Below are 25,005 nucleotides of genomic sequence, written 5' to 3'. Positions count from 1 at the left end.
TCCAAGTAGTTTTTGGTCTTTGCTGGCTTGCGATTGTCAGACAAAAAACGAACACATAAACCACACTAATCAGAGAAACTTTGAAAGTAATTCTTTACCAAAATTGAATCCAAAATTTATTCTATACTGTAAATTCTCTCAAATGGAACAATGAGATTGATTTACTGAATATTATTACTGAAACTTCTGAGAATAGGCACTGCTTTATCGTTTTGATGTCAAATTCCAATTCAGAACAGATAATTTTGATGTTCGTCTGTTTCTGACGATCGCGAAACTGGTCTTTTCTTCTTACTCATGATAGTCGTGTAGCTGGGTCATATTGCATCGACATTGTTGAATGGAACGATAAAATATCGGAAGGCTCTACCATGATTACAGTAAGTCAGAGTAAAAATTGTCTGCTTTAGGAGTGATTGTAATTGACTTGATGATGATATTCGCGATTTTTTCTAAGATCGATAGGCTCCCCTCGTTTCTAGGCGCATCTTCGGTAAATGAGCTATCGTTACCTTAGATTTGGCTGTATCACAGCATTTTAACCCAGCTCTCTGATTTAGTATAGAATTGAGATTGCGATACTACAGCATCCTTCTTCACTTTACCATGTACAATCAACACCCTAGACGGTCATGAGGAGTGTTTCGAGTCAGTACAAATAGTTTAGCGGGCGTCTTTCCTAGCACAACAGTACGTAATACCGGGGCGAGCCGAGCCAGAAACCGGTAGCCTAGAGAATATGGAGAAAGAAATAGGCCGAGACCTAGTGGCTGAATGTCAAAAAATAAGAACTCTCGTAACAGTTTGCGATATTATCAGAATTGAAGCATTTGCCGTCTACAAAAAGAAGCTGATTAATCTGTGTAACATCACACATCTGAAATGATCCTCATAACCATCTCGGCACATAAATATGGTGGAACACACTATAAAGATCACTCCTCAAAGAGGATTGTCTGTCCACTATAATACAGGGGTTTTATAGTGGGAGCACATGGGGGGCTGTCCCACTTGAAAATCATTCCCATTTTTTTTATACTGAATATCCAAAGATGTACTACAGAGTTGCTTCTATTCGAGGACAGGGCCCAATCAATTATGTGTATTGATGATATATTCGAAAGAGATTCTGCTGAAGGGCTCAATAGCCTCGATCATTGGATAACATCCCGCCGTCAGATAGCTCTCCGCTACTTGCTTGGATTCGTGTTGGCGGCTGGAGCTGAATAAATGAATAAACAAGCTCACCAGGCCATTCACTTGAGGGCAGGCTATAGCACTCCGATAATATCTCTAGTCAGGATTTATCCATTCACAAGCATAATCCAGCGGCAGCAGTAAGCCTTGCAGATTGACAATTGACGGTCATAACCAAAATCGAATCCAGGGAGTAATAGGAAAAGTTAAGAGCTCTTGGTATGTACGAAGTAAAGAAAACACAACAGATCCGGTATCTGCTAGCCCAAACTTACCATGTGCGACTGGTAACCCGCACACCACGTTTTCGGTAGCGTGGTGGGTTTTCGTAGCTTGAAAAGCAGAAAGACGCGATGTGGAGCTTATCAATAGTTCAGTGGCAAAAGTAGTGAACGGCAATCTGCACCGAGATTGTCTTCACCGCAATTAATCCCCGCGTTTTCTCACGTACCGATAGGCAAATCCGAAATACAATGCTACAATAAAGTAGGGGTGTAAATATTAATCTGGAATGGCGGAAATAAGCCATTAGATGGAGGATTAACTCCCTCGCACCTAGATGATTTCGGTAACAACGTGCGTAGAAAAGTTTCGATAATTTAATTTACCGCCAAGGTTAGTTTTCTTCAAGAAGGTATGTAAATACACCTTTCCGTGCAATCATCATTGTTGGTCAGTTGTCGATTGCTTGCCATTCTGGTAATCAAGTAAAAATTATGGCGGGAGCTATCCTTGGTCTCATTCTTAGTCCGCTGTTTTTCGGCAACTGGGTTTCAGCCGACAACTTCATCCGCGATGTCGCGAGCGATGTAGTAGGGTGTGCTACAGTTGAAGCCATCTTCCCGGACAAAGTCTTTTACTCCAATAGTACCATTTACCAGTACGAAAACAAGAATTTTTGGTCTCAGACGGAATATTTGAGCCCTGAATGTGTCTTCCGACCTACGACTGCTAGAGATGTTGCTGCCGCAGTTGCACTTTTGGGGACGGCAGAAGGAAAGTTTGCTGTAAGAGGCGGTGGCCATATGGCAATCAAGGGGTCAAACAATATTGACAACGGCGTATTGATGGTCATGTCAAACCTGACGACACTGTCGATATCTGATGATTATAGCACTCTCTCTGTAGGGCCATCTCATAGGTGGGGGGAAGTATATAGTTATCTTCAGACCTACAATCGCGCTGTTCTTGGGGGTCGTTTAGCTTCAGTCGGCGTACCAGGGCTCCTTCTTGCTGGTGGCGTAAACTTTTATGGAAACCAGCATGGATTCTCTGCTGATATGGTCATTGGGTATGAGGTGGTCCTGGCAAATGGCACGATTGTATACGCAACCTCCAGCTCCTACGCCGATCTCTTCTGGGCGTTGAAGGGAGGCAGCAGCAACTTTGGTATTGTTACAAGATTTGATTTGAGAACAGTTCCCTCGGAAGGAATTTGGGCTGGTATATACACCGTTGCACAGGAGTATATCCCGGAATTTTATGCGGTAAGCATGTTCTTTCTTACCGTTTGACAGAGATATGCTAAGAATCAAAGGCCATTGCAAACTACTCCACGAATATCGTCGATCCACTTTCTCACATTGTTCCTGCAGTCATCCCTGTTGACTCAACCACCTCTGTTGGCGCCGTCATCCTCTTCTATGATAGCACTAATATCAGCTACCCTGCTTGTTTTGAGCCTTTCACTTCTATCCCGAGTATTAGTAACACTTTGGACTTTAAGACCCTCACAGAATTTTCCTTCGAGACAAATACCGCTGTAACACCTAATATTAACGACGTGTTCGTTGCGGGAACTATCGTGGGCAAAACATATGCCGAGCTTCTTCAAGGAATAAAAATCATCAACGACACATTTTATTCAGCACTTCCTGAGCTGTATGCTCAGCTACCGGCAGAGAACATTTCCATCATCGAGATTGACTGGCAGCCAATCGGTTCACTTTGGTTGAGTGCCTCTGATGCAAATGGTGGTAATACGCTAGGTCTTGATTCTTCGAAGGGCACACACCTTTGCTGGGCGGAAGTTGTAGAGTGGATCGGATCATCTTATGATGAAATTGTTGCCGCCTGGGTCGAGAAAACAACTTATGCGATCAACAATGCTACGGAGGCGGCCGGGCTATACGATCCATTCAACTACATGGGCGATGCAGCTGGGTTTCAGAGCATTTTCCCTGGATATGGAGCAATGAATGAGGCCAAGCTTTTGTCTATTTCGAGAAAATATGACCCAACCAGACTTTTCCAGACATTGATGCCAGGAGGTTATAAAATTGGAGTTTAGGGTCAGCCATTATGCTCAAGAGAGCTTGTATATACTGTTGCGCAGAAGATCACACAAAACGAAGGTACTTTTGATACAAAATGAGTCGTGTTTATGTGAGTTGTCTCAGTTGCTAAACTGGATGTTGATAAACACTATAAAATGTTCAATGGTGCCTCAGGCATCAAAGCCGGCTCTTATCCCGGATATTAGTCAGCCACGATGCCACCCTTCTGCGTTTGTTTTTTTCCGCTTGTGTTCAACTACCTTCTAAAAGCAAACCGGCAAGTACATCTATCGGAAGATGCAGTTACATCATTTTAGTTGTCATCTACTATTTCTATTTGATGAAAGCACCCTCCCGACATATACATGCGTCGCGGTGTTCGGATGTGATTTCGGAGGTCGTCACTAGATTCGATCGATGCCTCCCACTCTTACCTTCTTCGAGGTTGGTATCTAAATACGTCTAGCAAATCAATATCTTTGATATCATGAGTTTATTCGGATTTGCATCGAAACATCTTTGCATGTATGGTGATATGTGGTCTAGGAACCATTTCCATCGCAACCTCCATATGTACCCTCGATTCCAGCTTCCTTTTCCGTCACATACGATTTATCCCAAAACATTTACACCACACATCCCAAAGTATGGGTACGCGTTGGTATTGGGTAAGCCCAAGTTGGGTGTTCAAACCTCCATCGTCTAATCATAGCTATGGATAAAAGAGATCTGTCAATGGCATTTTACCCCGCTTCAACATCATCCTTTGCCCAAATGATTATTTCGTGCATCTCACCTGCCCCCTCCAGATATCTTCAAACTGTGTGATCTATGCAGTCAGTATGCAATGGGGGCCAAAACTAACACCACTTAATCGCGTTATCAATAATATTTGCTCGGCGAAATGTCGCATCATACCCGTATGCAGTCAAACCTCCGCGTTTGATGCAGAAAATCGATATAACCATCCGCAGGTACATCTTCTGATCTGACGCACGTATTGATATAACTGCATACATCTATATTCAATATTCAGCCCCCACCCCATCATATCATTTTTACAACTTAATAAAAATTAAAATGCAACTTCATTGCGTATAAGTAAGGTGTTGAAGTATTTTTGGTATCAATACATTATCCATATAGCCATGAAGGCTCTACAACGTAGAATCGACGATGTATTGATGGAGGGCTGTGTCTGGTTTAATGACACTTCAAGTCCCTTCCAATTTTATAGTCGTCGGGAAACAATATTTAATCAATTATGTACACTATGGAGTTCAAACACACACATCCCAGACTTTCAAGCAGAGTATTTGATGAATCAAGTAAATCCTCATCTGAGTCGACAGAAACTTTCCTTGGTTTCGTTGAATCACCTCCATCTGTTATTACTTTTCCAAGACCAAACTCTATATTTCCATTGGATAAATATGTGCCAGATGAGAAAGGCTCGAGAGAACGGCTCCTGCAACATGAAAGACAGTTCAGCGATTTTCAGGTACCGTTGGTGTCAGAGAGTAAAACCATCTCGACTTGGAAATGGATTCTAGTCTTCTGCGGATTATCTATAGGGGCATTTCTAGCAGGTAAGACTCGCATATGTCGTTGTTGAAGCTCAAGGGCATTCATTGTTTGTTCCTAATTGACAAAATTTAGGGCTTGATGCTACCATAGTTGCCGACGCTCAAGGACCCATTCTCCAAAGTCTGGGAGAAATTGAAAAGGTTGCTTGGATCGGTGTGGCTGATCCACTTGGATCTGGAGCTACTATCCTACTTATCGGTTCTTGCTATGGGATCTTCCAGATCAAATACATGTACATGTTTAGTATGTTGCTTTTTGAGGTAGGAAGTGCAATTTGTGGAGCCTCGACTTCAATGAACGTTATGATAGTTGGACGGATTATGGTGGGTATTGGAGGAGCGGGAATTGATCTAGGGTAAGTTGTCTCTTCTATCTCTTTGGCTTCCTTGCTTGTATGGAAAGTTCCTCTAATCACTTGGAAATATTGAAAATTAAAACACATTGAAGGAGCTGAGGTGATTCGCAGTCATGCTGTATGTACTGACCATATTGTTAGAGCTCTTAACTACCTATCTAAATTCACACCTCCACGTACCAGGCCCATCTATAACGCAATCCTTGGAATCTCCTTTGGACTCGGCAACATTCTTGGTCCAGTAATTGGCGGTGCTTTCGCGACTACTCCGGTTCTCGGGTGGCGTTGGTCTTTCTATATCAACCTTCCTCTCGCCGCAATCATGACTCCCCTGTTCCTCCTTCTTTTGCCGAAACACAACCCTATGCCTTCCATCTCAATATCATAGAAGCTTAAACTCATTGATTTCCTCGGTTTCGTCTTACATGTTATTTTATGGGCTTCTTTTCTCGTTGGTGTCACAATGGGCGGCTCAGCTTGGTCCTGGTCATCCATTTCTTCCATCGCAGTCTGTACACTCTTCGGAATATCTCTTTTCTGCTATATCATCCAACAATCTCTTTGCCTTCTTACCACTTCCTGCCATCGCATTTTCCCAGTTCATTTCCTCCGTTCTAGAACACTCATTCTTCTCTTTATCGCTACTGCTGCGACTATGACAGCACTTGTCACACCTATCTTCTATATTCCTCTTCTTTATCAATTTGCGCATGGCTCTTCTCCTATGGCATCAGCACTCAATGTGATTCCTGCAATCGCGGCCTTTTTCATCATCCTTTTATGCACAGGTGCATTACTCCCGCGAATTGGTTATTACAAAGCTATTTATATTCTCGCCTCAGTCTTCATGATTGTCGGTGGAATATCCATGAGTCGAGTCACTATCAATACGTCCAATAGAACAATTTATCTTTATTCTATCCTGATAGGTATAGGAGTAGGAATGATCTTCCAAATAGCCTACGATATTGGTATGAGCAAAGTGGCATCGATGGGTGCACAGGATACCACAGCCACCGAAGAATCAGGCGGCGACGAACAAAAACTTATTGCGTATATAAATGTCGCACAAGTGGGCTGTGCGGGTATTGCACTTAGTATTGCGGGATGCATATACCAAAACTTGGGAGTAAAGAAGCTTCAAGAAATTTTTGGGGACGAGGTTCCGGTGGAGATTATCAGGGAAGCCTTGGTGGTTTGAAGGGGGAGGGGTTGGGAGATATGGGGACTATTGATGGGGATATTATGAAGAGTGCATTAGATGAAGTAGTGGCGACTGTGGGGACTGTCTATTGGTTGGTTGTTGTAGCGGGTGTGGTGTGTGCAATTTGTGGTCTGAGTATGAAATGGGAAAGAGTGGCTTTGGAGCCGGAACTGGAGGGAAATAGGAGGTTAGTGTCATTATGAAGCTATCGTTTGAGATTGTGGGGGACGATGTTCTGTGTGCCAATATGGTCGATTTAGGCGGGAAGGACTTGGATGTCATTTTCTATAATCTACTTTCAACGATGAATACGATTGATTACGATGGCTTTATCATCTCAATAGGCTTTCCCATCTACGTAATCATAGCATTTAGTACCTCAACAGCATTGCTCAGTAGTCTCCATCCTTCTCGACACCCTCCGGCCACCAAATCATATGCCCGCCTCCATCTGCATGCTGCCTCCCAACTCTCGTATAGAAATCTCCTAACATTCTGAACCCCAATTTTCTATACAATTTCTCACCTTCGATACTAGCAGTCAATCCTGCAGGAACATTCTCTTTCCCCGCTCTTTCTAAAATATATCCCATCAACAATCTGCCGATGCCTTTCCCTTGGTACTCAGGAAGTACAACGATACTATTTACATGCCAGCGATTTTGCCTCCTTGGGAAAGCTTCCGGAGACCAATAACGCTCTTGATCCATTTTGATTGAGTGATTGAAAACGGCCCTGTTGGGTTTTGATGTAGCACGGTCTGGCCGGAGGTAATTATATAATCCGAACAGAACTGTTAAGATGGAACTTAACATCCATCTCCCAATTCTTTTCATGCCTCTCCTCTCGTTTACAAATTTCTCGACTCCAGAATCTAGACCTTTACGACTATACATCCCATATGCCAAAAGAACATCAGGCGACTCGGGAGAACAGATTACCAGGGTCAGAGTCTGAGGGTCCAGGTAGGATTTTGTGACGGCTTGTCCAACGGATATTTGTTGATCGCGTGGATATTGTTTTGCGTGAGGATCTAAGAAGTCGCTTACGGGGCTGGAACCATAGGCTGCGATGACAATATGTGTCATTTGAGGGATATCGAGCAGGGTCGCGGGGCGAAGAATGAAGGGCTGAGAGTGCATTTTGGATGTGTGATTCTAGATTTCAACGACTGGATTATGGAATGCGTAGAAACGATAGAAGAGGATTGATAGCGGTTTGATATTCACTCAAGCACTCGAATATTCTTACTAGGCAACTATATATATAGTGCAATCAATACATTACGCCGGATGACTGACATGTTCAAAATTGCTTACACCGAACTCCGATCTCCGAAAACTTGGATATACCGGAAAATTTCCCAAGTCACAATGATTCTTATATTCGAAGATGGCATATTTGGTTTCAGCTCACTGCTTTACACTCTAGTAACAAGTATCTTGTCGACGTTGTCGTGGGTGCTACTCATCTCATGATTGGACATGAAGTCGGAGTTCGGGACTAATCATGTGATTGCTGTATGTGTAAGCACAAGTGGGAAGTAAAGGCAACGTCGACGAAGTTTTCAGGCAGATACGTAGGCTCAGGGGAAACCTGTTTATCGTGAAATATATAGAATATGCTTGGGTTGGTGAAGTCTCCTCGAGGTCATAGCCCCATCAGGAAAGTGCATTTTGTTGGTAGGCAGAGCATGAACTTTGATGAGACTCCTTGAAGCCCCAAACTGCAAGTAACACACCATCAACTCATGCACAATCTGAGCTGCTTAAGTTGTCAATCGAAATAAGTTGCTATTATCCAGTTAAGAAGAGAGGTATTCGTATCGTCAGTCATGGAACTCCTATCGATATCTCGAATTCGTAGCCGCATTTGGGAGTAGCTAGATACAAAGGAGGATAAGATGCCAAGTTGACAAACTTTGGAATTTTTATGTCCTTTCAACGGATACTATTGGAAAGATATCATCGAGCAGAGAGAGAATCTCTGATGGAACTCTTCACCATCAATAGGATAATTGGGGTTCAAAAGTTCGGTTGGCATCTATCTGCACCGGCAAATATCTTCCCAAATCGGGAGCAAAAGTGTTCAGCGCCGATATTGGTATTGGTTGAAGTGCAGGTGATTGTGGTAGATGTTGAGAGGTCTGCCATTATGGTTGTTGAACTCTCACCTTCAAGCTCCCAGGTACGCACTCTCATAACGTGAAGTCGAACTGCTTTCTCACCCCCAACTTCCTCGCTCCTAATTTTCCAACAACTCCACACCCATCTCCTCTTTCTTTCAATTTCTCTATCGTTCTCAATCTTGAAGACTTATGTCCGCATTGTCTTGAGTTAGCCATCACTCGCGAGATCGAGTAATTAGGAACAGGAGGTATTCTTCCTTCGTCACTTTACCTCGTCTCAATACAGTAGAGCAAAGATATTCGCCGGAGGATTGCTGCGCGAAGCAGATCTTTCTGCCTACGATATGTCTGTAACTTATGATATATCCTGGTATGACGAGGTTGAAAAGCCTGAGCCTCGTCGCAAGATATACCCATTCAGCCCAGAATATACGCGCGGAGCCTTTAAGATCGAGTATGAGAGATGCAAAGACTTTTATAAGTCTAGTGGTGCATCACTAAATGCTATAAAATGGTTAGCACAATATGTGTTCTGGTATGAACACGGTAAGAGCCCATTTATTCGTTATTCAGCTATGGTTTGTTCTAACGTCATGTAGAAAAAAACACATCGTGTGCCATGGAGTGGTGGTATCCCACCATGTAAAGGCGAAGAACCATATACCGAGGAATTTGGCCCAGCAATTTGCATGTGGACCCCTGATGATTGGGCTTTTGATCCATCCTTTACTGATTTCGAGGTGGAAGACTTATATTTCGAGAGATTCGACAGACATGATATTGAGATACTCGAACAGCTTGCAGTAGGGCTGGATGAAGATGGCGAGATAATAAGAGTGGGCATTTGGGGCAACAACGAGACGCAAAAACGGCTCGGACAGAAATACGGTTGGTTCGAAACATATGCTCATGTCGACAAGATAGCTAGTGGGGAAAGTGGCTGGGAGGATTTCGAAGTATACTTCACCCATCTCGAGGGCTTGGACTTGCGTTGTAGAACACCCATGGGTTTTCACCCAGTGAGAAATGATGGCGAACTTCCAGAATTTTGCCTCGAAGACTGGATCTTTATTTGGGATTGTTCTCCTATCGATCCTGGTTTCTCGACGCTTATGATTTGAGACATATGCAGCTCTCAAAAACAAGATATTCAGTCGTTATCTTCAGCCGTTCAAGCTTCATCCGACATAGAATCTCATAGAATCCATGAATTTCCATCGTCTCCTTCTCCGACCAAACAATAAATGGCAGATCCAACGACCGAAATGAAACGCCACTTGAGTATGAAGGGCTAAGAACAGATCCTGCAGATGAGATTGATACTGGAGCTTGGGATACACGAGAGAACTTCCCTGCGCATTTACAGGGCACTTCAGAGCCATCCCAGTCGAAACCCAATCTATACACACGTCCCAAGGCAAGATCAACATGGAATACCGAACTAGGAACCGTACTTCTAGCACCCGCTCCCGACACCCAACTCCTCGGCTTCTCAACCACCAAACTCCAAATATCCTCGCACGCCCAACAAACTCTCAAAAGCAACCGCTACCATGAGCTCTGCAACCTCGAACAACAGTCCCAAGCTCGCATTCTCATATTCGATCCATACCGTGCTCAGGATGGAAGAGTTTCAGACACCGCGTTGGTCTTCATTCAAGGCTCGCCATATGCTCGACATCAAGCGGTTAAACTTCTTACTGCTTTTCAAGATAATTTGGAGAAGGGATTGATGGATTCGAATGTCAATTTTAGGTTTTTGGGGCCGGGTCGCTCGAGGGGGAGAAAGGGGAATGGTTTGAAGAAGATGAAGTGAGGATGGCTAGTGTTGAGGGGCTTTAATGAGATGTGTGAAGAGCATCAGGAGATGGGTCTAACGGTCTTTTCAACGATTTATATGAACACAATGAGACTGTATAATTGGAGAAAAAAGGATATAAGTCTGGAATTCTATTCACTTTGTATGAGCTCATCCACTATCAAATAAAACAAAAACAATCACAGCTATCTTCACCAAATTAAGAAGATACTTGCACAAATACGCACATCGATATCCAAATATTTCCTCCGACCATCCAACTATTTAAGCGAATGCAATACAGTAATCTGTAAAGCCAAAAAGAAAAGTTCCTCGCGAGTTACCCATTCCATATTCAAGAGTGAACAAACACACTCTGACCCCATTCAAATATTCAACCCCACCACTTCACTGCTCTCCCAAAAATCCAATCAACACATACCCATACCCATCCCCATCCTCGCCCTTGCCATTCCTATGGGCATCGGACCACCCATCCCATTCGAAGCAGGAACCTTCTCCGCCCCCATAAGTTCATCCGTATTATCCATTTCCTCTACGAGCATCTTCGCTTGCACCATGAGTGCTTTGAGAAAAACGTTATCTGTGAGATGCGCAGGAATATCCACTTTTGGGAGAGTCTTCTGAGGCTCGGTCTTCTCAGCTGTTTCCTCGGTGCCACTAGTGGGTTGGGAATCGCGAAGAACGCCTTCCATGCTATCGTCTCTCTCAATTACTACCCCATCATCCGTAGGTGTAGATGTAGAAGCAGTCGTGTAACTCTCACTCTCCTCCTCCTGAGCACCATCATCATGTGCTCCCGTAGCACTCCTCGTAATACTCAACAGCGTAACAATAAACAGCTCTTTCAAATAAGCAAAACTGAATCCCTCCGTCATCTTGGCAACAAGCGAACATAACTCCTCTCCAAGTTCCACCATATCCCCTCCATCCCCTCCCAACTTTCCCCTCCAAAATTCCACATACGCTCTCCGCTCTTCTTCATTCGGAACTCTAAAACAGTACTTCCGATCAAGTCTGCTCGGTCTCTTGCTAATACTCGAGTCTAACTTTCCCAAATGATTCGTGCTGCCGATCATTAGGATTCCATCATTGGACTCTAGTCCATCTACTTCGTTTAGAAAGTACGAACGAGTTTTCTCGGTGACGAGGGAATCAAGATCTTCAAAGATGAGGAGACAGGGAGCCATTTTGCGGGCTTTTTGGAAGATAGATGAGATGGCCCATTTTGGGCCGTGGCATTCGCCGTCAAAGGATTTGACATAGAGTGAGGGAATCGGGGAAGGACGGGAGGAGAGAGTTGACATGAGGGCTTTGATGGAGATGGTTTTGCCATTTCCTAATGGAAGGTGTTAGTAAGGAGGGAAATGGGAGGGAAAAGTTTAGGATGTGAAAGAGAAATAATTCAAAGTTAAATATATGGAATTTAAAGAAGTATTTGGATCGGAGAGATATAAATCGATACAAGTCCTAGTGGAGTGCATGATCATGGTTCAGTAGACGATCCTGGCAATTCTTACCTGGTACACCATGCAAAATGATCCCACGTTTCCAAGGCACAGTAAGCTTCTTATACAAAGCCTGATTATCAAAGAAGCTCTCCACGTCAGCGATAAGATTGGCTTTCAACGCTTTGTTGAGAATGACTTCGTCCCACGAGGAGCCTTGGACAGATTCGTAAAGATTCTTGTCTTTGACCCATTGTTGACTATCAAAGACGTATATTTCTTCGTGAAGTTCAATGGTCCAGGCACTGGCGGCTAGAATCAAAGCATCGATGCCCCGGGCAGAGGGGTCATCTTCTTTATCTGAAAGGATAAACTGCAACTTCAAAGTGCTGAACCCCTTAGGATCGTCGTATTGTGCTCGATAAACAATGTATTTCATGTTCTCCCACGTATAAAACCACCTGCGGAACTTGACCTGTTCGACAACCGTCTTTGGCTTGTTGTCAAGACGAGATCCGGATGCATGGTATTTGCGGACGGTCCAGTTAGCGTCTTCATCATCTGCGGAATCTTCAAGATCCTCATTATCATCCTCATCTTTATCGTTGCGCTTAGCAAAGCCAGCATCAGCGTAACCTATGAGATCGCATTGGTCGAAACTAGTTTGTACGACTTGGGAAAATATATAGTGTGACTTGAGACGCTCGAAAAGCATGAGTGGAATGGATGCAGTCTGAGCTGCATGCTGACTTGTCCAGTTGTCGAAAATTTCTCTGTGAAAACTGACCCTACTCCTGATTAGTTCATTGATCCTCTTCACTTCGATCTTCAAACGGGAAAGCACTCCGATTTACATTTTCAAGTATCTGAGTTATTTTGAATGTAAAAATCGAGTTGCAGCCTTTTCAGTACATAGAATTCAAGATGAATACCAGAAATGAAGAAACTCATGAAATTATATACCCATCTCCCCTCACGAGGCTGCGCCGCCGAGTAGATTACTTTTTGCCTCACTCAAGGCAGCACTTCTACACATTTCCAGAAACCAGTAAGCAATCTCCACACCCTATCAACTTGCCAGACACCTGCACTTCCCCGCGACCATGCAGATAAATAATGCGAGTTGCCTCACCGTGTTTGAGAAACTGCACGAGGAGACGTAAAAACATGCGTCCCGGGCGTGAGGATAATGACAAACGAGACAACTTCAAAGGAGCGCGTCATTCAATGCAGTTATAGCGCTGCCTTCAGATAGAATTTGGCTTGTGAGACCCTAAGGATTTTCTTTCCAACAACAGGATGCTGTCTCAATAAACTGTGTCTGGCGTGCATCAATCGGATCATCCTTCAATGCTCGTCATATCCAGTGACCAATAGAATATGTGCGTTATTTCTAAGCTGCAGACAGTGTGACATCGAATGCATGTGCGAGTAGGAGTGCCGAGTTTTGGAAGCGGATTTCTCAATCTGATATTACTACCACTCCTAGGAACTGGCCGCCCGCAAGTAATTGACATGTTTGGATGGAGGTTATCTCTCTTAGTAGATCTCCTGAATGAATCTGCCAATTCCTTACTTTTTGGACATTATGCGTTTCATATCAATCAATCCGGCAAGATAGTTGATAGGTAATCAAACAACTATCATGCGGCTCCAGACGAGGCTCTGGGAGCAGAATCGTAAAATTAAGAAGTATACAGATTATCTCGATTGAGTAGGGGTAGAGTTAGGGCTGCATACAGAGCACTACATTCTCCATTGAGATCGAAAACACCGCCTTACCTCATAAATCAATGAAAAAGAAAGGCAAAAAATTGAGTGAAGAGAACCTGGGTTCAAACCTATGATGTGACTAGGTAATCAAGTCAATTTACCCACTTGGCAGGTCAGTCAATCTCAAACCAGGTGAATAGTTATTGATCACCCCAGTATATCATCGTGACGGGCTCTGCACGATGAACTCGCAGTAGGAAGAAATGACGAAGAAAAAATTGGTGTCCTTCAGGCCCAATTACTTGTCAGATGTTTTTGGGACAAGCGACGCTGCTGCAAAGTAATTGAGATTGAAAGCTTGAAGACAACTATGTCTCACGATGATAGCACGTCAAATCTTCATATTAAAGAATAAAAAAGAGAAGATTGTAAGACCTGGAAGCGATCGCTATATGGAATCATAATTTTCATTGTTGCAAATTACCGGCCTCGTTTATCATTAAAATCATTAATTTCGTCTTTTATCAAACCATCAACCGGGTATCTCTCGTGTAACAAACCTCCCAAAGTATCCCGTTTTCCAGATTTCTCCCATAATTCTGAAGGGAAGGAGGCTTCTACCGCAGTGTAGTTGCCTATATTGTAGGTGCAATGCTGACCGTCTTCACTCTTTGGAACATTCCAACATGCTTGATTCCTTCTTCATCCCACGTCCCCATTTTCTCATCAATCTTGAATCCCCATTTAGCCCAAGCTGGCGCAACCTGTTCCTGTGCGTGAACACACATCAAACCTTTCCACACAGGTATTTCTTCTGTGCTCGAAGCTCCAACATTTTCCATTCCCATTGTGGCAACAGATGGATTGAAGAATGTAGGGTTCTGTTGCGCCCACGACATAGCTGCGCCCGCCAGTAATTTGGAGATGCCAGCACCCCTGCAATCTTTGATAACTGCAATTCTACCCAATTTTATATATGGTTCGACTCCGTCATGATATGTAGTTTCTCGATCGACAATGTAAGGAGGTGGAATTGTGCCATCGGGAATCGGAGCCGTTTCAAGCGCATCCGCATGATAGCTGGAACCTGGTTCAGGATGTGGTGGATGCGGAAATGGTACCAGGCGAATTGTGCCAATAGGTTGAGATATAGTCCTACTTTTCTTTCTCTGTAATATATTGCCATCGTCATCCTTGACTTCAGGATCAGTTGTTTCGTTGACTGAAGCATAAATGACCCAGTGGCAAGCTCGAGGGTCATCGGAGTCGAATTCATTTTCGAGGGGAACCCCTTGCTCTTGGACAAAGACAGCTTCTCGAACTTCCATAGCGTCTAGGAAGGTTTTGGGGATATGATCGGGTTGCTCTGATGCGGGAAGTTTGCGATCATACCCATCAAGGTTTGTTGGACCTAAGAATTGGATGAACGGAGTTGCAGACATTGTGATGCGGCAAGAGTAATAGTCTCTTTGGTAGGTGGTTGTGTGAATGTGTAGTTTTGTGAGTGTTAGAAATTTTTGGACGAGTAGCAAATGATAATTTAAAGAAGATTAAGAGGACTGATTATCGATCAAATCTATTTTTGTGGTTGTAATGCGCCGTTTTTATAAAAAGCCTAAAATTCTGCACAATGATGACTAGCGTGACTTGTGGCTTTATATGACTGTCATAAGGTTATGGAAGGAAAGGAGACAGACAGATGGATGATTAACTTGTAGACCGGTGGCTGAGAGGGCAGGTTGAGAAGCCAAGGTACCGGTAGATGTCGTATACGTAGAGAAACCGCAGGATCTTTCGTCATCAAGTTGCAGTTGTATTTTGTAGAATTGTTGCTTTGTTTTGAAGCTGTAGATTAGCTGAATGATCGACAATGTTTAAATGTGTTAATGTGTGAACCGACGGCGAGACGTGATAGCTTGCGAAGATGTAATAGTAATACTTCTTTCATAAGATGTAATTAGTTGTAGAGTTGTGTTCCAAATACCTCGTAATTTCTTTGCCACACGAGTGGATGAGATCATTTACCGGCATTTGTACGATATTAATGTCAAGGAATAGTAATGGAGGGGAAGAGAGGGAGGGGGAGGGGCAGAGGAATGGAGGGGGAAAGTTGGAATCCTTGCCTCAAGCTTGCCTCGCTTGCTTCCCTCAAATGTTGGTCGGAAGGTCGGAGATTCGGGTACCGTTTGCTCCGTGGGCTCCACCTTTCTCTTATCGGATCTCAGATAAGACATCTTATCGATTGCAACTTCCCCCCCCCCCCGAGAACCCTCAGCCTTAGAGGACTGATAATTGTAAAGCTGTCCTCTTTGGTCCTTGCAAGGATTATCAACGTCAATCTTTGGGAACACCTTGGAGAAGTATCTAGAAAAGAATACTTGTCCATAAGTGAATTTATTATATTAAAAATCAAATAGAAGAGGTCTTGTTGTTATATTTACAATTGTATTGTTGTCCTCAAGAATATTTGACTTGGAATTCTTGTGGACAGATTCTATGTCGAATATCTGAGGCAGGGCACACTTTGATACTCGAGTAGTTGAAACTCGTTATAGTATTTCTTTGACCTTCTCCTCCCTCTTCCCCCCTCTTGAATATTATTTCACCTCATTCATTTCTTTAGCAATTAAGCTTGCTACACCACAACATATAATGGCTCTTTCGAGGAGTCCTTCGGGGAAGATCTTTTCTTCTCCAATCTTGTCCATATTATGTTTATTTTATATCTTCACTTCCACAGCATTGGCTGCATCGGCAGTTTTAGGTGTTGATCTTGGGACAGAATATATCAAGGCAGCTTTAGTAAAACCCGGTATACCACTCGAAATCGTTCTCACGAAAGACTCTCGTCGAAAAGAAACATCCGCCGTAGCTTTTAAGCCTTCGAAAAACCCAGTCAGCGGATCGTTCCCGGAACGAGTTTACGGTTCAGATGCGGTCGCTTTGGCTGCACGATTTCCTGGAGATGTCTATCCTAACCTCAAGCCCTCCTGGGATTTGAAGACGGAGAATGATCTCATTAAACAATATGGAATTCGACACCCGGCTTTACAATTGGAGGCGGACAAGACACGAGGCACAGCAGCTTTCCGAAGCGGTGCATTTGCTGCAGATGAGCAGCCATGGTCTGTTGAGGAAATTTTAGCCATGGAATTGCAGAGCATTCAAAAGAACGCCGAGGCTCTAGCAGGTAGCAAAGTCAATGATTTAGTTATTACCGTCCCAGTCTTTTACACCACGGAGGAGAAGAGAGCTGTTCTTTTGGCGGCAGATTTGGCAGGTCTTCGAGTTTTGGAATTGATCAGTGATGGATTGGCTGTCGGTCTCAATTACGCTACCTCCCGAACCTTCCCAAGCATCAACGAAGGAGGAAAAGCCGAACACCACATGATTTTTGATATGGGCGCCGGATCTACAAAGGCTTCAATCTTGAAGTTCCAAGGACGAACCGTAAAGGACGTTGGAAAGTTCAACAAGACCATTCAAGAAGTAAAAGTCGTCAGCAGTGGATGGGATAGAACCCTTGGAGGTGATGCTCTCAACGCTGTCATCGTCGATGATATGATTGCACAATTTGTCGAATCTCCCAAGGCACAAAAGGTATCAGCAACTGCCGAGAAGGTCCAGGCTCATGGAAGAGCTGCTGCGAAGTTGTGGAAGGAAGCCGAACGTTTACGACAAATTCTCAGTGCCAATGCCAATACTCAAGCTAGTTTCGAAGGCCTTTACGAAGATGTTGACTTCAAATACAAGATTAGCCGAGCTGAGTTCGAAAAACTCGCCGAGGATCATGCTGCTCGAGTTGGTACAGTCATTGAGAAGGCTTTAGATCTTGCCAATCTTGAGATTAAGGATCTTGATTCTATCATTCTCCATGGAGGTGCGATCAGAACTCCATTCGTTCAGAAGGAGCTTGAGAAGATTGTTGGAGGTTCCGACAAGATCCGCACCAATGTCAATGCCGATGAAGCCGCCGTTTTTGGTGCTGGATTCAGAGGGGCCGGACTCAGTCCTTCGTTCAGGGTCAAGGAAATTCGAAGTTACGATGGTGCTTCTTATGCCGCTGGTATTAAATACATTGATATTCACAAGAAGCCAAGGCACATGAGATTGTACGAACCGACCACTAATGTCAACGCGGAGAAGCAATTTACTTTCGAAAATCATGAGGAATTTACTATTGATTTCTATCAACATGTTGCATCATCCGAGAAAGTATCGCCAGGATCCGCAGAAAAGGAATTGAAAGCCATCACTACACAAAATTTGACAGATTCTGTAGCTCTTTTGAAAGAGAAACACAATTGCGACAACAAGGATATCAGAGTCCATTTAAGCACTCGTGTTAGTCCTGTCAACGGTGAAATGGATATCGTAAAATTCGTCGTTGACTGTGAGGTTGAAGAAATAGAGAAGGAGAGTATGGTCGATAGTGTCAAGGGACTTTTCGGATTTGGAAAGAAAGATCAAGCACCATTAGAGGATGGTAAGGAATCCACCGACAGCTCTAGCACCACCGAAAGTTCGACTACATCTAAAAAAGCCACCTCATCGTCCAGCTCTAAATCTGCCTCAAAATCCGCCTCCGCATCAGCCAAGGACAAGGAAGCCGCCAAGAGCAAGAAAACTTTGATTGTCATTCCATTGAAATATGAACTAGAACTCAAAGGTCTTCCAGAAGTTCCAGCTTCCGAAATCACTAGAATGAAAGATCGTATTGCTGCGTTTGATGATTCCGACCGATCCCGTCGTCTACGCGAAGAAGCTCTGAACCAATTGGAAGGATTTACATACAAGGCAAGAGACTTCCTTGATAATGAAGAATTCATCGCCGCATCTACAGAAACCGAACGTTCAGATCTAGAGAGCAAATCTAAGGCAGCTAGTGAATGGATTTATTCTGGGGGTGCTGATGCATCTCGTGACGAACTCAAAGCCAAACTCAAGGAAATGAAAGACATCGTTGCCCCAATTCAAAAGCGAAGAGAAGAAGCCGCTGGCCGACCTGAACATTTGAAGTCCCTTAAAGAAGCACTAGAGCAAACTAAATCATTCATTGCCGGTGTAAGAGAGCAAATCAAAAATGAAACAGAGGCCCATTCTTCCTTCAGCGCATCTAAATCCAGCGCTTCAGCCAATTCCGAAACAACATCCACAGCCACTGTTGATGATTTCGCCGATCTCGAAGATGAAGAGAATGCCGGTTCCGCTTCATCAACAGTAACTGCTCCTCCCGAAGAAGAAACAATGGATCCACCAGTCTACAACGAAGCTGATCTCGCAGCTCCTCAAGCTCTTTACGATGATATTTCTAAGTGGCTCTCCGAGCTTGTCGACCAACAAGAAAAACTCGCTGCTACAGCTGATCCTGTTCTTCTTATCAAGGATCTCGCCGAAAAGACCAAACAACTTCAAGATATTGGTGTAGAACTTATCATGAAGAGTATGAAACAACCATACAAGACTGCTCGCAAGCCAACTAGCAAACCCGAGAAGAAGAAGGCCACAAAATCGAAGTCCAAGACGAAGAAGAGTAAGAAGACTGGAACTTCAACTGCCGATGAAGCAGATGCGACAATTGATTTGGGCTTTGGAGGACCAGATGGAAAGGCTGGAAAGGGTGATGAAGGAACCGAAGGAAAGCCTATTTTCAAGGTGGGGGAGAATGATGAGATGCCTAGCGAAGAACAAATTTTGGAAGCAGTTAGAAAGGCGAAGGATGATAAGAAGGAAGAAGAGGTTAAACATGAAGAATTGTAGATTAGTTAGATAGATTTGTATAGATGCTATTGAGTGATTTGCATCTGGCATGAGATCTAGTTGTTTGTTTGTATGAGAGACAAGATGAGCCTATACGAATACTTACTAAAATATACTGAATTTGTTTGTTACTCTTCGGTTGATTGATTTGATTAGGTACAATTAAGCGTTTGCGTTCTTGTTCTTGTTTAGAATTAAAAGTTGAGAAAAGAGATTGAAGAAGATGTTTTCCGAATTATCTATTTTCTATTTTCTATTTTTCTATTTTTCTATTTTCTATTTTCTATTTTTATTTTCTATTTTTCTATTTTTCTATTTTTCTATTTTTCTATTTTTTCTATTTTTCTATTTTCTAGTGTGGTGTGTACCTAGGTATGTAGTGTGATGTGATATTAGTAATCCTATCTCATCTCTGGTTCATGGGGGGTTGTGGGGGTGGACAGGATTTTGAACTTCTAACACCGTGAATAGTAGATGTCTACGTAGTTGATGTAGTTGATGCAGTTGGATATATCACGTAATGTTTTATAGATTATGTGTTATGTATCATTATAGTTTTGGGGTTATTACATGTGAGATTGACAGGTTCTAATTCTGATTTTGTGCGGAGATGTATTGGGGAAGGGGGGGTTAGTTCATGAAGAGATGGGAAATGGGAATTTAGAAATGAAAATGCATGAGTAGTGTTTGGGTTTTGTGATTCTTAGTTATACCTATTGATATTCATATGTGTTTTTTTATTTTTATTTTTATTTGCATTTGTATCTGTATCTGTATCTATAATAATCTTACTAGGGAGTAGGGACGGACTCTCAGATTCATCTCGCTAGGTATCTATCATAATCTTTCTTCGTTTCGGGATTTCAAGATATAACTCACATATATGTTGATGAATCAGTGGATGGATGGATGGTATATAGGTATTCAGGTATTCAGGAATGAGCAATCTGATCACACCTTCCTGGATGTAAGATTACCAACTCAAAGCTACAACTACAACTACAACTATAAGATAACCATTGACTCCGAAATATCCTCCCTCCCCTTTCAACAATCCTTAAAAATCCTAGACTCCAGAATCAATCTTAGACTTCAGACTCCGTTCAATCTCTAAACTTCTAACTTGGTATCGGAATACATACATCTATGCTACACAATCCCACATACATCTACCCATCTATCCATCCATCCATGCTACACAATCCCACAAGTGACTTTTCAAAATTTTGAGGTCTTTCTTTTGTAGCCTTAATGTATATATGTGTATTTCTCGCTTCACCTCACCTGCATCGCTTTCCTAGAAGTTCTTTGCGTAGGTAGGTATCTTGTTGTTTGTTCGCGTTGATACTTTGGATGCTGTATACTCATTTACAGATTTCAATGTAATGCCAAACAGTTCCCTCCATTTTCTCATCTCCATCCCACCCCCTTCCTCTCTATCTCCCACTCCCCTATCCCTCTCCCTCTCCCCTTCCCATCCCTATCCATACCTAACTCTCACACCTCCCCTCCCCACCTCCGGAAACGGCAAAAACAAATCCCTCTTCACCTCCACATCTCTCCTCTCCGTCTCCACCAACTCCTGTACTTCATATCTTCTAAAGATTGTCGCGAGCGTGAGTAAGATTTCGGTTTTGGCCAGATTAATGCCTGCGCAGGAGCGCGATCCTTTGCCAAAAGCGACGAGATATTTTTCGAGAGTTTTGTCAGGGGTAAGAGTTTGAAAGGGTGGAGTGGTGGAAGAACTATTGGTGGGAGAGGAAGTGGTGAGCCAGCGGTAGGGGTTGAAAGTCAGTGGGTCGGGGAAGATATCGGGGTTTTGGTGCATATGGACGGAGGTCATGGAGACGGGTGTCTGTGTGATATTAGCTTTCTATTTTGTCCCGTTCAAGGCTGAAATTGAATTCAAGCATGATGATGTAATCTAGAAGTCTTCCCTTCGAAACTAAAGGGGTGAAAGGCGAGGAATTGCGAGAATACGTACACCAGCAGGAATCTCCCAATCTTTATACATCATAACTTCATAAGGAGATATACGAGGAAGACGAGTTGATACACCATAAGAAAGTCTATTCGAGTAAGTTAGTTAGAGCGAGTCCCCAAAGTATAGAGGATCCGCTTAGAGAAGAGGAAGAGGAAAAGGACAAGGAAGTGAATATATACCTCAAACCTTCATTAGTAACAGCATTTAAAAAGGGAAGGCCTTCAAGATCTTTCAGACAAGCTCTTGCGTATCGATCCTGCATAACTGATTTTAATTCATCTCTTAACGTTTTCAGATGTTGTGGATTATCGAGAAGATGGAAATGTGTGTTCTGAAATTCGACATGTTAGTAAATTGGACATTTATATTCTGTCCAATAGATTCTTTTCTTTCTTTCCCTACTCCCTTCCCTTCTTTCCTTTTCTCAAAATCTAGGAGAATGAAAAATCACTTACAGTCAACATGTTCGACACCGTGTCGCTCCCAGCTCCAATTAGTACAAACGCTTCTTCAAATAATCTTTGAAACTCTTTTTCCGAAGGAGGGATTTCATCTGATTCAAGAATTGCATGGACGATTGTTCCTTCAATTCCGTTACCTTTATCGGGATCAAATTTGTAGTTACCATCGAGGATATTCTGGGTGTCTATTTCAATTGCCTAGAAAAACATGATGCATTAGATATGTATTTCCCCTCGATTCTCGGTTGTGAAAGAAAAGTGGAAGCGGAAAAGGGGAACGTGTCAAAGAATACTAACCTTACGAAAATCCATTAGCATGGCAAAACCAGGTTTGGTGATCTTTAAAAACCATCTGGGAAGTCCTAGAGAAATAGGTAGGAGGATAGGAAATTGTGTTAGGAGATGGCCTAATTTGACGGTTTCGGCTATGGTTTCGACCCAGAGGGGTGAGAAATTGGGAGAATCAAGATGATTCCAGGAACGATTGAGTGCGTACTGTGTATGAGAGTTAGTTTCATGAGGTTATTTGAGTTTTTTTGAAGAGTCAAGTTCATAATCAGAACTAAAAGGAAGATTTGTGGCAGTATAGCAATGGAAAGCAAGTAAACGAACCAAAGTAATAACATCAGTTATGAAACACTGATAAACAACTCTCATGTCCAACTTCTCACCCTTTTCCTTGAACTCTTCAATTCTTCCACATAATTTATCAAGCATATCAAGTAACATAGGTTCCAATTTCTTGATCGTTTGCTTTGAGAGATATTTATTGAGAGCAGCGCGTCTTTCTCGATGAAGTTTATGATCGACACTTCCGAAAGCTGAACCTGGGAGTTGGAAACGATCGAGGAAGTAGGCATACTTGTGACGGACTTTGTGTTGAGAATACAACTCTTCATAGAAAGCGGGGTCGTAGACGTGAAGTTGGTGAGGAGAGATGCGGATGATGGGACCTGGGATGTTAGTATATGGGATAGAGTGATGGTGTCAAAGGAGAGATTATGAGAAGTGTAGAGGCTGTGATTGATATAAGGATATAGAAGCATATTGAAAGATAGTGGAAGTGGAAGTGGAAACAAAAGAGAAGTAACATGAAGATATAAATGAAGAAAAGGAGAGTCCAACATCACAACACCCAGAAGATATGAAAAGAAACAATCTGCTCATCAACACGAAATGTCCCATAAGAAAATCAAAAACACATACCATAAACCTTATGCACTCTCTGATCTTAAAAGTAAATTGTCCATCACGCCAAACATCATAGTAGAACTCATACCTGTATCAACACGTGTATTAGTAAATTTCAAAGACCCGAACCCTCATACCTCATCTCTTGCAAAGATACCACAATGAGGCAATCTTTCTCTTCTTTGAGGAACTTCCTCTTACTACTTCCAGTTCCATTCTAGGAATCTTCAGTCCTGATATATCAAAAACACCAACATACCAAAGACTTGCCGCCGCCAATTTAGGACCTGGAAACTTAGCCAAAGGACTAAAGTAAAGCCGATAAACCACCAATGTGACCTGATATACTAGGAAAGTCGTGATGAGAATCAAGAGCGAATGCTCCATGAATGGTTGTAGAATTCCCATTGTTTGAAGATATAAGGTTCTCTTCACCTCTGTGTCTTTTGTATATATTGAAGATGTTGATGATCTTGATATACTTAAAGATGAAGGACTTCCTATTATTGTTGCCATAGTAGTAAAATCCTCCAACCTCAAGAGAAAATTGCGGCACCCCCAATATAAAATTGAAGTCATCTTAAAAGGACGAAACCTCACTGCCGAGAAGAGTGAATCCATGCTTTGAACTTGAGCGAGGAAGACGTATATATAACCGAAGTGTATGAGTTGGCAATGTCGAATAGAAATTGCAGTATTCACTTTCTCCGCTCGATTGTTGGTCAACCAACGATTCTACCTGACCACCAAGTTATTGTCAATAAACAAAAGACATTTCTTCAGTCATATTCACTCAGAAATATATCTCATCTCAAAGAACACCACTTCAACTTCAGCGTCTATATATCTTCATCATTATTCCCCCAGAGAAAGTGATGGTAAAGATATAAAGCAATATAACACCATCAATAGTGAAACCTCACCCACATCATATTCACGAAAAAGGGTAAGAGCGAAGCAAACACAACCGACAACCATCAAATCAAAAGGCGTCTGAAACAACACATATCAGAATCAGGAATCAACAATATATATACATATATCAATACAAATAGAACATTCGAACCCGACCTCAAACCACCATCTCACAACCAAATCCGTACCCCGAAAATCCAATCAAGTTATCGACTTGGGTGTCTTCTCCCATCACATTTGTATCACCAATATCCCATACCAGGTACCATGAGACCCGACGTACCATACATATCTCAGATCTTCACTTCTTCAAGCATCGCCGCCACAATACTGAAACACGGATTCTCATCCAATAGCCCATTCCGGCAAAGTGAAGGAATACGATTAGAAATTTCCCATCGCATTGGTGCTACATTGGCTTATCTTGGCATTTGTCCCGAAGGAAATGAAGTTTCTTCTTCAACAGATCAAATGGTTGTGTACAGCATGTATGCATATGTACGCATGTGCATATACATACATGTATGCAGGTTTGAGGTCTTGGAACGAATTCTATTTGGGGTTTCTCTTATTGATGCTCTCATTCGTCCCTCATTCTTCTCAGGTGGATTGTTCAGTTCCCCATCCGAACATTACTGCTCGGCTAATTGAAGTTTCCATCCCATCGGTAGCACAATGACTAGGAATGGTCTTGGCGATGTCCCAATGATCTTTTTGGGTATTGGTTGGAGGGATGAAGATGTGGTTTGTTGAGGGATGATATAACCTTAATTTGTATTCCTAAGTCACGATACTGTATCTTTTTTTGTTCTTCATGGGATGATTTTGTGAAAGTTAGGGGCAAATAGTAGAGAAGTTAGAAAGAGGATGACTTTATTTTCAAATTGATAAAATAGGGGAAGTTATATCTAAACTAGACGAAAGAAAATCAACACCATAGAATATCACCTATCATTTTCTCTCACTC

General features: G+C 42.7%; 8 protein-coding genes across 8 annotated transcripts; 4 read left to right on the top strand and 4 right to left on the bottom strand.

The window, feature by feature from the left end:
* The first annotated feature begins 1,785 nt into the window (after window positions 1–1,785).
* Window positions 1,786–3,914, top strand: EAF02_001103 (uncharacterized protein). The gene is made up of 2 exons (XM_038897151.1): window positions 1,786–2,684; window positions 2,735–3,914. The coding sequence occupies exons 1-2, from the start codon at window positions 1,914–1,916 to the stop codon at window positions 3,485–3,487; spliced, it is 1,524 nt and encodes a 507-aa protein (XP_038764010.1). The 5' UTR covers window positions 1,786–1,913; the 3' UTR covers window positions 3,488–3,914.
* Window positions 3,915–4,737: 823 nt separating this feature from the next.
* Window positions 4,738–6,616, top strand: EAF02_001102 (uncharacterized protein; the record flags this gene model as incomplete). The annotated part of the gene is made up of 4 exons (XM_038897150.1): window positions 4,738–5,062; window positions 5,133–5,415; window positions 5,557–5,656; window positions 5,804–6,616. 4 exons carry the CDS (start codon window positions 4,738–4,740, stop codon window positions 6,614–6,616), a joined length of 1,521 nt encoding a protein of 506 aa, XP_038764009.1.
* Window positions 6,617–7,011: 395 nt separating this feature from the next.
* EAF02_001101 (uncharacterized protein) lies at window positions 7,012–7,761 on the bottom strand (the record flags this gene model as incomplete). The annotated part of the gene is made up of 1 exon (XM_038897149.1): window positions 7,012–7,761. One exon carries the CDS (start codon window positions 7,759–7,761, stop codon window positions 7,012–7,014), a length of 750 nt encoding a protein of 249 aa, XP_038764008.1.
* A 1,511-nt stretch (window positions 7,762–9,272) lies between these two features.
* EAF02_001100 (uncharacterized protein) lies at window positions 9,273–10,563 on the top strand (the record flags this gene model as incomplete). Its single annotated transcript, XM_038897148.1, has 3 exons — window positions 9,273–9,293; window positions 9,347–9,845; window positions 10,058–10,563. 3 exons carry the CDS (start codon window positions 9,273–9,275, stop codon window positions 10,561–10,563), a joined length of 1,026 nt encoding a protein of 341 aa, XP_038764007.1.
* Window positions 10,564–10,976: 413 nt separating this feature from the next.
* EAF02_001099 (uncharacterized protein) lies at window positions 10,977–13,040 on the bottom strand (the record flags this gene model as incomplete). The annotated part of the gene is made up of 3 exons (XM_038897147.1): window positions 12,869–13,040; window positions 12,087–12,802; window positions 10,977–11,905 (listed from the first exon to the last, which is right to left on the bottom strand). Coding segments are annotated over exons 1-3 (1,647 nt in total). The 5' UTR covers window positions 12,871–13,040.
* Window positions 13,041–14,362: 1,322 nt separating this feature from the next.
* On the bottom strand, window positions 14,363–15,169 carry EAF02_001098 (uncharacterized protein; the record flags this gene model as incomplete). The annotated part of the gene is made up of 1 exon (XM_038897146.1): window positions 14,363–15,169. One exon carries the CDS (start codon window positions 15,167–15,169, stop codon window positions 14,363–14,365), a length of 807 nt encoding a protein of 268 aa, XP_038764005.1.
* A 1,210-nt stretch (window positions 15,170–16,379) lies between these two features.
* Window positions 16,380–19,487, top strand: EAF02_001097 (uncharacterized protein; the record flags this gene model as incomplete). Its single annotated transcript, XM_038897145.1, has 1 exon — window positions 16,380–19,487. The coding sequence occupies one exon, from the start codon at window positions 16,380–16,382 to the stop codon at window positions 19,485–19,487; it is 3,108 nt and encodes a 1,035-aa protein (XP_038764004.1).
* Window positions 19,488–20,967: 1,480 nt separating this feature from the next.
* Window positions 20,968–24,002, bottom strand: EAF02_001096 (uncharacterized protein; the record flags this gene model as incomplete). Its single annotated transcript, XM_038897144.1, has 8 exons — window positions 23,383–24,002; window positions 23,135–23,211; window positions 22,545–22,885; window positions 22,230–22,427; window positions 21,927–22,130; window positions 21,651–21,802; window positions 21,472–21,556; window positions 20,968–21,342 (listed from the first exon to the last, which is right to left on the bottom strand). Exons 1-8 carry the CDS (start codon window positions 23,742–23,744, stop codon window positions 20,968–20,970), a joined length of 1,794 nt encoding a protein of 597 aa, XP_038764003.1. The 5' UTR covers window positions 23,745–24,002.
* Between the last annotated feature and the right edge of the window lie 1,003 nt (window positions 24,003–25,005).

The sequence above is a fragment of the Botrytis sinoallii genome (assembly GCF_014898435.1).
Source record: "Botrytis sinoallii strain Bc 23 chromosome Unknown BSIN_001, whole genome shotgun sequence".
Lineage (NCBI taxonomy): Eukaryota > Fungi > Ascomycota > Leotiomycetes > Helotiales > Sclerotiniaceae > Botrytis > Botrytis sinoallii.
This window is presented reverse-complemented; position numbering and strand designations above follow the sequence as displayed.

What these genes read in the sequence shown, in the direction of transcription:
- EAF02_001103 (XM_038897151.1), top strand. Translation starts at nt 1,914, where the DNA reads ATGGCGGGAGCTATCCTTGGTCTCATTCTTAGTCCGCTGTTTTTCGGC. An exon ending in ATATCCCGGAATTTTATGCG is followed by an intron (nt 2,685 to 2,734) that starts GTAAGCATGTTC and finishes TAAGAATCAAAG; the next exon opens with GCCATTGCAAACTACTCCAC.